At 46.3% G+C, this 14,289-nt stretch overlaps 1 protein-coding gene and 1 long non-coding RNA gene across 51 annotated transcripts in view; one reads left to right on the top strand and one right to left on the bottom strand.

Moving 5' to 3' along the window:
- LOC118375885 (arf-GAP with Rho-GAP domain, ANK repeat and PH domain-containing protein 1-like) overlaps nt 1–14,289 on the top strand; it is a 95,479-nt gene that overhangs the window by 21,012 nt on the left and 60,178 nt on the right. For all 50 annotated transcript variants that reach the window (XM_052462814.1, XM_052462628.1, XM_052462664.1 and 47 more), the window contains exons 3-11: nt 6,080–6,165; nt 6,260–6,360; nt 6,498–6,644; nt 6,733–6,802; nt 7,728–7,848; nt 10,294–10,508; nt 12,233–12,339; nt 12,540–12,739; nt 13,014–13,099. In XM_052462814.1, the coding sequence (XP_052318774.1) occupies nt 6,080–6,165; nt 6,260–6,360; nt 6,498–6,644; nt 6,733–6,802; nt 7,728–7,848; nt 10,294–10,508; nt 12,233–12,339; nt 12,540–12,739; nt 13,014–13,099 (1,133 nt within the window). The remainder of the gene's footprint in view (nt 1–6,079; nt 6,166–6,259; nt 6,361–6,497; nt 6,645–6,732; nt 6,803–7,727; nt 7,849–10,293; nt 10,509–12,232; nt 12,340–12,539; nt 12,740–13,013; nt 13,100–14,289) is intronic.
- LOC127907527 (uncharacterized) lies at nt 631–2,013 on the bottom strand. The gene is made up of 6 exons (XR_008064793.1): nt 1,919–2,013; nt 1,599–1,718; nt 1,319–1,478; nt 1,119–1,238; nt 839–958; nt 631–718 (listed from the first exon to the last, which is right to left on the bottom strand). It is a non-coding gene; the product is annotated as an uncharacterized LOC127907527 (long non-coding RNA).

Raw genomic sequence — 14,289 nt, 5'->3', positions numbered from 1 at the left:
TCTAGAATGGGTAACTAACCTTACTACAGCTCCAGTCAGTTCTGGAATGGGTAACTAACAACAGGTTTCACCTGGAGCTCCAGCCAGTTCTGAATGGGTAACTAACAACAGGTTTCACCTGGACAGAGCTCCAGCAGTTCTAGGTCATGTGTTGTTAACTGGACTACTGGCTGGTGTTAAATATCTCAAACTAAAAACACAATTTTTTGTGACAAGTCGCTCACTCAACACTAAACCTAATTTAGGTCTATTAGTTAATAATGTGGCTATTGAGCAATTTGAGGAAACTACATTTATGGGTGTAACCCTAGATAGAAAGCTGTCATGGTCAAAACATATAGACTAAATGTTTGCTAAAATGGGAAGAGGTCTGTCCATGACAGGGCGTTTCTCTGCCTTGACACCGTAATCAACCAGACAGGTCCTAGTTTGGTCGATCTGGACTACTGCCCAGCTGTGGGGTTATGTGTAGTTTCACCTGGACTACTGCCCAGCTGTGTGGTCATGTGTAGTTTCACCTGGACTACTGCCCAGCTGTGTGGTTATGTGTAGTTTCACCTGGACTACTGCCCAGCTGTGTGGTCATGTGTAGTTTCACCTGGACTACTGCCCAGCTGTGGGGTCATGTGTTGTTTCACCTGGACTACTGCCCAGCTGTGGGGTCATGTGTAGTTTCACCTGGACTACTGCCCAGCTGTGGGGTCATGTGTAGTTTCACCTGGACTACTGCCCAGCTGTGGGGTTATGTGTAGTTTCACCTGGACTACTGCCCAGCTGTGGGGTCATGTGTAGTTTCACCTGGACTACTGCCCAGCTGTGGGGTCATGTGTTGTTTCACCTGGACTACTGCCCAGCTGTGGGGTCATGTGTAGTTTCACCTGGACTACTGCCCAGCTGTGGGGTCATGTGTAGTTTCACCTGGACTACTGCCCAGCTGTGGGGTCATGTGTAGTTTCACCTGGACTACTGCCCAGCTGTGGGGTCATGTGTTGTTTCACCTGGACTACTGCCCAGCTGTGGGGTTATGTGTAGTTTCACCTGGACTACTGCCCAGCTGTGTGGTTATGTGTAGTTTCACCTGGACTACTGCCCAGCTGTGGGGTTATGTGTAGTTTCACCTGGACTACTGCCCAGCTGTGGGGTCATGTGTAGTTTCACCTGGACTACTGCCCAGCTGTGTGGTCATGTGTAGTTTCACCTGGACTACTGCCCAGCTGTGGGGTCATGTGTAGTTTCACCTGGACTACTGCCCAGCTGTGGGATCATGTGTAGTTTCACCTGGACTACTGCCCAGCTGTGTGGTCATGTGTAGTTTCACCTGGACTACTGCCCAGCTGTGGGGTCATGTGTAGTTTCACCTGGACTACTGCCCAGCTGTGGGGTCATGTGTAGTTTCACCTGGACTACTGCCCAGCTGTGGGGTCATGTGTAGTTTCACCTGGACTACTGCCCAGCTGTGTGGTCATGTGTAGTTTCACCTGGACTACTGCCCAGCTGTGGGATCATGTGTAGTTTCACCTGGACTACTGCCCAGCTGTGTGGTCATGTGTAGTTTCACCTGGACTACTGCCCAGCTGTGGGATCATGTGTAGTTTCACCTGGACTACTGCCCAGCTGTGTGGTCATGTGTAGTTTCACCTGGACTACTGCCCAGCTGTGTGGTCATGTGTAGTTTCACCTGGACTACTGCCCAGCTGTGTGGTCATGTGTAGTTTCACCTGGACTACTGCCCAGCTGTGGGGTTATGTGTAGTTTCACCTGGACTACTGCCCAGCTGTGTGGTCATGTGTAGTTTCACCTGGACTACTGCCCAGCTGTGTGGTTATGTGTAGTTTCACCTGGACTACTGCCCAGCTGTGTGGTCATGTGTAGTTTCACCTGGACTACTGCCCAGCTGTGGGATCATGTGTAGTTTCACCTGGACTACTGCCCAGCTGTGTGGTCATGTGTAGTTTCACCTGGACTACTGCCCAGCTGTGTGGTCATGTGTAGTTTCACCTGGACTACTGCCCAGCTGTGTGGTCATGTGCGGCAAAAAAGGACAAACAGTAGGTAAGTTGGTCCAGAACAAAGCAGCACGTATTGCACTTAGATGTACACGGAGGAAAGTGTCATTAACACGCATGTCTCCTGGCTCAAAGTTGAGGAGAGATTGACTGCATCACTATTGGTCTTTGTGCGAGGTACCGTTGAAGGTACGAACTGTCTGTTCAAGCAGTTTCACACACAGTCAGTACAACACAAGACATGCAACCAGAGGTCTCTTCACAGTCCCCAGGTCCAGAACAGAGGCCGGGAAATGTAAATAGTCCTGGAGGCCATTTGATGAATTGTTCAGCAGTCTTATAGCTTGGGGGTAGAAGCTGTTCAGCAGTCTTATAGCTTGGGGGGGTAGAAGCTGTTCAGCAGTCTTATAGCTTGGGGGTAGAAGTTGTTCAGCAGTCTTATAGCTTGGGGGTAGAAGCTGTTCAGCAGTCTTATAGCTTGGGGGTAGAAGTTGTTCAGCAGTCTTATAGCTTGGGGGTAGAAGCTGTTCAGCAGTCTTATAGCTTGGGGGGGTAGAAGCTGTTCAGCAGTCTTATAGCTTGGGGGTAGAAGCTGTTCAGCAGTCTTATAGCTTGGGGGTAGAAGCTGTTCAGCAGTCTTATAGCTTCGGGGGTAGAAGCTGTTCAGCAGTCTTATAGCTTCGGGGGTAGAAGCTGTTCAGCAGTCTTATAGCTTGGGGGTAGAAGCTGTTAAGAAGCCTCTTGGTCCTAGACGTGGTGCTCCGGTACCGCTTGCTGTGTGGAAGCAGAGAGAACAGTCTATGACTAGGGTGGCTGGACTGTGAAGAGAAGCAGCCATTTTATGTATCTTAGTATTATAATTTGCACTGTATTGTATATTACACCTAGATATTGTATGTATGTACTGATATGTACACTATGTGTGATGGTTTAAATGTATTTCAGTCCTGGACTAATAATGTTCTGTGCTATATATTATGTCATGTTTCATGTGAACCCCAGGAAGAGTAGCTGATGCTTTTGCAGTGGGGATCCTAATAAATACCACAAACTCCAATTTGACCTAACTAATTAAAAAAAACATAACTTTACCTAGTTATGTCGACATGTGGAAGTAGTTTCTGACTTTGTCTCCTAGGAATTAGAGCAATAGACTGATAGAACTGTTGTCTTGTTGTTAGACAGCTCATACTGTAGAATATGTTTCTTTAAATGGACGCTTTATATCACTAATGCTGCTAAACCTGTCCTCTACTGTACTGTATTAAACCTGTCCTCTACTGTATTAAACCTGTCCTCTACTGTACTGTATTAGACCTGTCCTCTACTGTACTGTATTAGACCTGTCCTCTACTGTACTGTATTAGACCTGTCCTCTACTGTATCAAACCTGTCCTCTACTGTAATGTATAAGACCTGTCCTCTACTGTACTGTATTAGACCTGTCCTCTACTGTACTGTATTAGACCTGTCCTCTACTGTACTGTATTAGACCTGTCCTCTACTGTACTGTATTAAACCTGTCCTCTACTGTACTGTATTAAACCTGTCCTCTACTGTACTGTATTAAACCTGTCCTCTACTGTATTGTATTAAACCTGTCCTCTACTGTACTGTATTAGACCTGTCCTCTACTGCATTAGACCTGTCCTCTACTGTATTAGACCTGTCCTCTACTGTACTGTTTTAGACCTGTCCTCTACTGTACTGTATTAGACCTGTCCTCTACTGTATTACACCTGTCCTCTACTGTACTGTATTAGACCTGTCCTCTACTGTACTGTATTAAACCTGTCCTCTACTGTACTGTATTAAACCTGTCCTCTACTGTATTAAACCTGTCCTCTACTGTACTGTTTTAGACCTGTCCTCTACTGTACTGTTTTAGACCTGTCCTCTACTGTATTAAACCTGTCCTCTACTGTACTGTATAAGACCTGTCCTCTACTGTACTGTATTAGACCTGTCCTCTACTGTACTGTATGAGACCTGTCCTCTACTGTACTGTATTAGACCTGTCCTCTACTGTACTGTATTAGACCTGTCCTCTACTGTACTGTATTAGACCTGTCCTCTACTGTACTGTATTAAACCTGTCCTCTACTGTACTGTATTAGACCTGTCCTCTACTGTATTAGACCTGTCCTTTACTGTATTAGACCTGTCCCCTACTGTACTGTATTAGACCTGTCCTCTACTGTACTGTTTTAGACCTGTCCTCTACTGTATTAAACCTGTCCTCTACTGTACTGTTTTAGACCTTTCGTCTACTGTACTGTATTAGACCTGTCCTCTACTGTACTGTATTAGACCTGTCCTCTACTGTACTGTATTAGACCTGTCCTCTACTGTACTGTATTAGACCTGTCCTCTACTGTATTAAACCTGTCCTCTACTGTACTGTTTTAGACCTGTCCTCTACTGTACTGTTTTAGACCTGTCCTCTACTGTATTAGACCTGTCCTCTACTGTATTAGACCTGTCCTCTACTGTATTAGACCTGTCCTCTACTGTACTGTATTAGACCTGTCCTCTACTGTACTGTATTAGACCTGTCCTCTACTGTACTGTATTAGACCTGTCCTCTACTGTACTGTATTAGACCTGTCCTCTACTGTACTGTATTAGACCTGTCCTCTACTGTACTGTATTAGACCTGTCCTCTACTGTACTGTATTAGACCTGTCCTCTACTGTACTGTATTAGACCTGTCCTCTACTGTACTGTATTAGACCTGTCCTCTACTGTACTGTACTAGACCTGTCCTCTACTGTACTGCATTAGACCTGTCCACTACTGTATTAGACCTGTCCTCTAATGTATTAGACCTGTCCTCTACTGTATTAAACCTGTCCTCTACTGTACTCTTTTAGACCTGTCCCCTACTGTACTGTATTAGACCTGTCCTCTACTGTACTGTATGAGACCTGTCCTCTACTGTACTGTTTTAGACCTGTCCTCTACTGTACTGTATTAGACCTGTCCTCTACTGTACTGTATTAGACCTGTCCTCTACTGTACTGTATTAGACCTGTCCTCTACTGTACTGTATTAGACCTGTCCTCTACTGTACTGTTTTAGACCTGTCCTCTACTGTATTCGACCTGTCCTCTACTGTATTCGACCTGTCCTCTACTGTATTCGACCTGTCCTCTACTGTATTAGACCTGTCCTCTACTGTATTAGACCTGTCCCCTACTGTACTGTATTAGACCTGTCCTCTACTGTACTGTATTAGACCTGTCCTCTACTGTACTGTATTAGACCTGTCCTCTACTGTACTGTATTAGACCTGTCCTCTACTGTACTGTATTAGACCTGTCCTCTACTGTATTAGACCTGTCCTCTACTGTACTGTATTAGACCTGTCCTCTACTGTATTAGACCTGTCCTCTACTGTACTGTATTAGACCTGTCCTCTACTGTATTGTTTTAGACCTGTCCTCTACTGTACTGTATTAAACCTGTCCTCTACTGTACTGTTTTAGACCTGTCCTCTACTGTATTAGACCTGTTCCCTACTGTACTGTTTTAGACCTGTCCTCTACTGTACTGTTTTAGACCTGTCCCCTACTGTACTGTTTTAGACCTGTCCTCTACTGTATTAGACCTGTCCTCGACTGTACTGTATTAGACCTGTCCTCTACTGTACTGTATTAGACCTGTCCTCTACTGTACTGTATTAGACCTGTCCTCTACTGTACTGTATTAGACCTGTCCTCTACTGTTTTAGACCTGTCCCCTACTGTACTGTATTAGACCTGTCCTCTACTGTTTTAGACCTGTCCTCTACTGTACTGTATTAGACCTGTCCCCTACTGTACTGTATTAGACCTGTCCCCTACTGTACTGTATTAGACCTGTCCCCTACTGTACTGGTTTAGACCTGTCCTCTACTGTTTTAGACCTGTCCTCTATTAGGGGCTGTGGCTCGGAAGTTACCTCTGTTTTTAAAATTTCTCTCTCTCTCCATCCCTGTCAGGGTCAGATTTGGAATTGTTTTTGAAAAATTTCTCTCTCTCTCTCAGGGTCAGATTTTGAGTTGTTTTTCAATTTCTCTCTCTCCCTCTCAGGGTCAGATTTTGGTGACAGTTCAGATGACTCTGAAGATCCAGACCAAGTTTACCCCAAGCCCCAGTCTGTGAACATGGCAGACAGGGTAAGATAGTGTGTGTGTGTGTACTCTGAATATGTGTCTGGACTGTAATGTTATTGTGTTGCTGTGTGTCAGTGACGGCTGTGTTGTCCAATAGGATGTGTTCCTGCCGGTGCCGGGGTGGGGGAAGGGGCGGTACAGCTCTCTCTGCAGCGACGATGAACTATTGGACGATGACAACGAGCCAATCAGCAACCGGTTAGTGTCCCCTGACCCCTGACCTCTGGTGACATCATTGTTCCCATAGAGAGAGGGAATAACACTCTCTTTCATTCTCCTCTCTCTCTCTTTATTTTCTTTCTTTCTCTCACTTTCACTCTCTTTCTTTCTCTCAGTCAGAGCTCATGGCAGGACTATGGTCTGAGTACGCTACAGGAGAGTGTCTACCTGCCGGTCACAGGCAGGGTCCTAGCCCAGCCCCCTAGAGATGGCCCCTCCCCTGTTCTAAAGATGGGCTGGCTGGATAAGAACCCACCGCAGGGGTATGTCACACACTCACACACACACACACACACAGCACACACACACATTCAGTATACGACCTCCCTAACTGTATGTATGTGTGTGCAGGTCTCTGTACTACCAGAGGAGATGGGTGAAGCTGGATGTTGACTACCTGAGATACTTTGACAACGACAAGGTGCGGTAACTATGAGTTCAGTTGGCCGTCTACACTGTCCTGTTAGTCTATACATTACCTAGGTCATGATGTCCCCCATTAGTATTTCTCAGAGATGTGGTTTCTCTATTGATTGTCTGTGTTGTGTGTGACAGCGGTCGTATGAGTCATGGTGTGTTTGTGTGTGACAGCGGTCGTATGAGTCATGGTGTGTTGTGTGTGTCTAACAGCGGTCGTATGAGTCATGGTGTGTGTGTGTGTGTGTGTGTGTGTGTGTGTGTGTGTGTGTGTGTGTGTGTGTGTGTGTGTGTGTGTGTGTGTGTGTGTGTGTGTGTGTGTGACAGCGGTCGTATGAGTCATGGTGTGTGTGTGTGTGACAGCGTCGTATGAGTCATGATGTGTTGTGTGTGTGACAGCGGTTATATGAGTCATGGTGTGTGTGTGACAGCGGTCGTATGAGTCATGGTGTGTTGTGTGTGTCTAACAGCGGTCCTATGAGTCATGGTGTGTGTGTGTGTGTGTGTGTGTGTGTGTGTGTGTGTGTGTGTGTGTGTGTGTGTGTGTGTGTGTGTGTGTGTGTGTGTGTGTGTGTGTGTGTGTGTGTGTGTGTGTGTGTGTGTGTGTGTGTGACAGCGGTCGTATGAGTCATGGTGTGTGTGTGTGTGACAGCGTCGTATGAGTCATGATGTGTTGTGTGTGTGACAGCGGTTATATGAGTCATGGTGTGTGTGTGTGTGTGTGACAGCGGTCGTATGAGTCATGGTGTGTTGTGTGTGTGTCTGACAGCGGTCCTATGAGTCATGGTGTGTTGTGTGTGTGTGTGACAGCGGTCGTATGAGTCATGGTGTGTTGTGTGTGTGTGTGTGACAGCGTCGTATGAGTCATGATGTGTCGTGTTGTGTGTGTGTGACAGCGGTCGTATGAGTCATGGTGTGTTGTGTTGCAGGAGGTATACTCTAAGAGGATCATACCAACGGCTGCCATTACAGGGGTGACCAACGTGGGGGAGCAGAAGTTTGAGGTGGTCACAACCAACCGGACCTTTCTCTTCAGAGCCGAGAGCGACTGTGAGTGTATGTGTGGGTGTGTGTGTGTGTGTACATCCTTTGTTGTTCTCTGGTTGTCAGCCCAGAAACCTTGACCCCAAGTAAACACAGCAGCATGTTTTGAGCCATGGTTTAATAATACACATGGACTTGGTTCGTCCCTCTTCTTATACTAGTCAGATAATAGGAAGTATTCTACTGTGTACTAGTGCAAGTATAACTGTGTGTTCAGAACAATGTGGTGGAGGCGGATGGCAGCCCTGGTCTTAGGAAAGCGCAGAGAGAGGAAAACTCACCTTAGTTATTGATCAATTGTTGCTTAAATCCCGAAATCATATCAACCCTTATAATAATTAAAGCAATGGTCAACTAGATGATAATTTCAGCACTGTTTTGATTGAGACAATCGTGGGCGACTCGTCTTCATAAATCAATCAAGGTCTGAATCGAATATTTCACAATATGTAGGTTGGGGAAATGTTAGCTAAGTTGAGGTGAGTGCTAATGATCCAAGTTATTCCAGTTAGCTCATATATTAACTGATCAGAACACTTTGCTGACATGTTATGTACAGTAGCTTAACAAGTGGATCATGCTCTTCACTCGCCTGTGACTGTGTCTGATCATCAATCAATGGGATTTTGTTTCACTGAATCTCCGTCTGTATATTTGGTTAATTGATCTCTGGCTGGGCAAATAAGTGGTGGTATAGCTCATCTATCACCGATCATAAACATTTAGCATGCTATAACGTAGCCTAATCAAGTGTTTGTCTATCACTGATCTGAAAAATTTAGCATGCTATAACGTAGCCTAATCAAGTGTTCATCTATCACCGATCTGCAACATTTAGCATGCTATAACGTAGCCTAATCAAGTGTTCGTCTATCACTGATCTGAAACATTTAGCATTCTATAACGTAGCCTAATCAAGTGTTCATCTATCACTGATCTGAAACATTTAGCATGCTATAACGTAGCCTAATCAAGTGTTCATCTATCACTGATCTGAAACATTTAGCATGCTATAACGTAGCCTAATCAAGTGTTCGTCTATCACTGATCTGAAACATTTAGCATTCTATAACGTAGCCTAATCAAGTGTTCATCTATCACTGATCTGAAACATTTAGCATGCTATAACGTAGCCTAATCAAGTGTTCATCTATCACTGATCTGAAACATTTAGCATGCTATAACGTAGCCTAATCAAGTGTTCGTCTATAACTGATCTGAAACATTTAGCATGCTATAACGTAGCCTAATCAAGTGTGTATTTTTCTCTTGGATCATGTAGCCTTATATAATCTCTCCACCATGGAGCTGTGACAGCGTGTCCTGTTTTATGTGTCTTAACCTAACTTCAATATAATCAATCAGTGATTCATGTTGGCTAATTACACAGCATATGAGTCATTCATGCATTTTAAATACAATCAAGCGTTTTATTTTGTAATGAAATAACAAAGGGAACCTTGAACAAATAAACTAGAAATAAACTAGATTTTCTGTCGAACAGCCATTTGAATAATCTGTTAAAAGCCCTGTGTTTTCAACACATGTTAAATTGGTAGTTACAGTCTTGTCCCATCTCTGCAACTCCCGTACAGACTCGGGAGAGGCGAAGGTCGAGAGCCTTGCGTCCTCTGAAACACAACCGTGCCAAGTCGCACTGCTTCTTGACACACTGTTCGCTTAATCCGGAAGCCAGCCGCACCAATGTGTCGGAGAAAATACTGTAGAACTGGCGACCGTGTCAGCGTGCACTGCGCCCGTCCCGCCACAGGAGTCGCTAGAGTGCGATGGGACAAGGAAATCTCGGCCAGCCAAACCCTCCCCTAACCCGGACGACACTGGACCAATTGTGCGCCGCCTCATGGGTCTCCCGGTCACGGCCGGCTGCGACAAAGCCCGGGATTGAACCCGGGTCAGTAGTGATGCCTCAAGCACTGCGATGCCTTAGACCGCTGCACAACTCGGGAGGCCACTCCACCCTATTCTTGTCGCAATTTGAAACATTTCACTCATCATAAAAATACTTTCATCATGGCAGCAAATGTCTCTGGCACAGCCAATTTTTAAATCCTGGCACCGCTAGTGGCTAGTGGCACTGCTAGTGTCTGCAGCTGCAGCTGCTGAGAGAGAGCCTTAGTAGGATAAAAGGTGCACAGACACTCACAGTTGATTTGATTCTTACCACGACACGGCAAGCCCGAAATCCACCCGGGTCCAAATCAACCCCCCAACAATGAGAACTCTAGAAACAGCAACTCATCTGCCCATCATGCAGACATCCACATCAAGCTGTTCATATCACACTGCTGCGTGCTAAATCACTCTTCGTGTGTGTGTGTGTGTGTGTGTGTGTGTGTGTGTGTGTGTGTGTGTGTGTGTGTGTGTGTGTGTGTGTGTGTGTGTGTGTGTGTGTGTGTGTGTGTGTGTGTGTGTGTGTGTGTGTGTGTGTAGTTGAGAGGAATGAGTGGGTGTCAGTTCTGCAGAACTTTACCAAGGGGGGCCAGGAGGGCAGCAGGGAGATTACTTCATCGGCCCCACACTCCTTGATGACCCCTGGTTCACCCCTGACCCCTGAACAGCAGGGCTACCTGGAGCTGAGGGGCCTGCGCTCCAAGCTCTACACAGTCGTCTCCGGAGACAAGGTCTTCCTCTACAAGAACATGGAGGTGAGGCTGTGGGTGGTGTTGGGTACTAGGGGTGTTGGGTCCTAGGGGTATTGGGTCCTAGGGGTGTTGGGTCCTAGGGGTGTTGGGTCCTAGGGGTGTTGGGTCCTAGGGGTGTTGGGTCCTAGGGGTGTTGGGTCCTAGGACTGTTGGGTCCTAGGACTGTTTGGTCCTAGGGGTGTTGGGTCCTAGGGGTGTTGGGTCCTAGGGGTGTTGGGTCCTAGGGGTGTTGGGTCCTAGGGGTGTTGGGTCCTAGGACTGTTTGGTCCTAGGGGTGTTGGGTCCTAGGGGTGTTGGGTCCTAGGACTGTTTGGTCCTAGGGGTGTTGGGTCCTAGGACTGTTTGGTCCTAGGGGTGTTGGGTCCTAGGGGTGTTGGGTCCTGGGACTGTTTGGTCCTAGGGGTGTTGGGTCCTAGGACTGTTTGGTCCTAGGGGTGTTGGGTCCTAGGACTGTTTGGTCCTAGGGGTGTTGGGTCCTAGGACTGTTTGGTCCTAGGGGTGTTGGGTCCTAGGACTGTTTGGTCCTAGGGGTGTTGGGTCCTAGGACTGTTTGGTCCTAGGGGTGTTGGGTCCTGGGACTGTTTGGTCCTAGGGGTGTTGGGTCCTGGGACTGTTTGGTCCTAGGGGTGTTGGGTCCTGGGACTGTTTGGTCCTAGGGGTGTTGGGTCCTGGGACTATTTGGTCCTAGGGGTTTTGGGTCCTGAACATCTAATAGTCAAATCATAGTGTAAAAGCAGGTGAACTGGTTTTATTATGTTTGGCCGTTTTGTGGTGGAAAACGAATCGGCTCGAGTACAGGTGAAAAATATTTTAGCACATATTTATGTGAAGCATTCAATTGCCACTCCCTGTTGCACACAACAAGCTTCCATTCCACCTGTCACGTGGGGATTTATGACTGATTCAAGAAGAAATCGTCAACCCTGTTACGGTCAACCCTGTTACGGTCAACCCTGTTACGGTCAACCCTGTTACTGTCAACCCTGTTACTGTCAACCCTGTTACTGTCAACCCTGTTACGGTCAACCCTGTTACGGTCAACCCTGTTACGGTCAACCCTGTTACGGTCAACCCTGTTACTGTCAACCCTGTTACTGTCAACCCTGTTACGGTCAACCCTGTTACGGTCAACCCTGTTACGGTCAACCCTGTTACGGTCAACCCTGTTACTTTATTTGGCACTTAATAGGCACTTATTGTAGTAAAACATTTTATTTAACCTCTTGAGATGGAAAAACGTGTTTGTTATGAATTTGAACGTGGGCTCTTTATGACAGATTGTTAAATTTAGGTGAAATCACAAGATGTTTTTTAGACCATGTTACCAAGTCTCCAAAGTCACCAAATTGGTGGAATGACCCATTTATTGAAAATTATTTGAAAATAGTTTCAAATACTTAAAAATAAAAGTATCTGGTTTGGTCACATTTATTTAGAAAATACTAAAATGCACATAAAATACGTGTCTAAGGCCACATTTAGACAGGCAGCCCAATTCTGATATTTGTTTCCTTTAATTGGTGTTTTGATCCATCAGATGTGAAAAGATCCGATGTGATTGGTCAAAAGACCAATCAGTGGGAAAAAAAATAAGATCAGATTTGGGCTGCTTGTGTAAACGCAGCCTCAATAGCAAATACTTAATATATATGTATGTATTTGAACCCAGCTCTGATCTTGTTGTAGTGGGTGATGTCAGCTGTGTGATGTGTCTGTTCTGTTTCCAGGACTACCGTCTTGGCATCGGCATCACGTCTATCGACATGAACGTAGGAAACGTGAAAGACACTGACCGCCGCAGCTTTGATCTGACAACACCCTACCGCATCTTCAGGTTTACACACACAGAAATACAAAACAGCAAAAAAGAGTGTAGTTAGAAAGAGTGGAATCAGTTTGTGTGTGTGTGTGAAGAGAAGAGGAAGGACTAAACCACGAGGGTCTGTGTCAAGCTGTTCAGAGGTCACATCTGTGTGGGTGTGTGGATGTCTCATTCTGTCTCATTCTAATGTCAATGTGTGTGTATGTGTGTAGTTTTCTAGCGGATTCAGAACAACATAAAGACCAGTGGGTAGAAGCGATGCGTGAAGCGATTGGAGAGGCTCTGTCCAATAGCGAGGTGGCTAATCAAATCTGGGCGGAGCCTAGCAATGGTTGCTGTGCCGACTGTGGCGCCGCCAAACCTGAGTGGGCTGCCATCAACCTGTGTGTGGTGGTCTGCAAACGCTGTGCAGGTGAGTGTGTTAACTATCATCCAGTTGCAGAACTTTCAGATCCACTGACCTTTGGTAGGACCTATTTGTGTTATATACAGAATCCTTTACAGTGGAGCAGTCCAGGACTTATGCATTTTGTGTGTGTGTGTGTGTGTGTGTGTGTGTGTGTGTGTGTGTGTGTGTGTGTGTGTGTGTGTGTGTGTGTGTGTGTGTGTGTGTGTGTGTGTGTGTGTGTGTGTGTGTGTGTGTGTGTGTGTGTGTGTGTGTGTGTGTGTGTGTGTGCATGTTGTAGGAGAGCACCGTGGTTTGGGCCCCAGCATCTCTAAGGTGCGCAGTCTGAAGATGGACAGGAGGGTGTGGACAGAGGAGCTTATACAGGTACACACACACTAAATACTTTATTTGAAACCACCAATCAAATAACAAAAACGGATCCAAACACTTCAAAGGTCCCTGTATGCATGGAATTGAAGAGTACCGAAAGTACCTCTTTCTCCAAACAACTAGACTGCCCACGACAGCTGAAACAGAACAGTACCTCCTCCTCCAAACAGCTAGACTGACCACGACAGCTGAAACAGAACAGTACCTCCTTCTCCAAACAGCTAGACTGACCACGACAGCTGAAACAGAACAGTACCTCCTTCTCCAAACAGCTAGACTGACCACGACAGCTGAAACAGAACAGTACCTCCTTCTCCAAACAGCTAGACTGACCACGACAGCTGAAACAGAACAGTACCTCCTTCTCCAAACAGCTAGACTGACCACGACAGCTGAAACAGAACAGTACCTCCTTCTCCAAACAGCTAGACTGACCATGACAGCTGAAACAGAACAGTACCTCCTTCTCCAAACAGCTAGACTGTCCACGACAGCTGAAACAGAACAGTACCTCCTTCTCCAAACAGCTAGATTGACCACGACAGCTGAAACAGAACAGTACCTCCTTCTCCAAACAGCTAGACTGACCATGACAGCTGAAACAGAACAGTACCTCCTTCTCCAAACAGCTAGACTGCCCACGACAGCTGAAACAGAACAGTACCTCCTTCTCCAAACAGCTAGACTGACCACGACAGCTGAAACAGAGAAGTACCTCCTTCTCCACACAGCTAGACTGACCACGACAGCTGAAACAGAACAGTACCTCCTTCTCCAAACAGCTAGACTGACCACGACAGCTGAAACAGAACAGTACCTCCTTCTCCAAACAGCTAGACTGCCCACGACAGCTGAAACAGAACAGTACCTCCTTCTCCAAACAGCTAGACTGACCACGACAGCTGAAACAGAACAGTACCTCCTTCTCCAAACAGCTAGACTGACCACGACAGCTGAAACAGAACAGTACCTCCTTCTCCAAACAGCTAGACTGACCACGACAGCTGAAACAGAACAGTACCTCCTTCTCCAAACAGCTAGACTGACCACGACAGCTGAAACAGAACAGTATCTCCTTCTCCAAACAGCTAGACTGACCACGACAGCTGAAACAGAACAGTACCTCCTTCTCCAAACAGCTAGACTGACCACGACAGCTGAAACAGAACAGTACCTCCTTCTCC

The sequence above is a fragment of the Oncorhynchus keta genome, chromosome 1 (genome assembly GCF_023373465.1).
Source record: "Oncorhynchus keta strain PuntledgeMale-10-30-2019 chromosome 1, Oket_V2, whole genome shotgun sequence".
NCBI lineage: Eukaryota > Metazoa > Chordata > Actinopteri > Salmoniformes > Salmonidae > Oncorhynchus > Oncorhynchus keta.
This window is presented reverse-complemented; position numbering and strand designations above follow the sequence as displayed.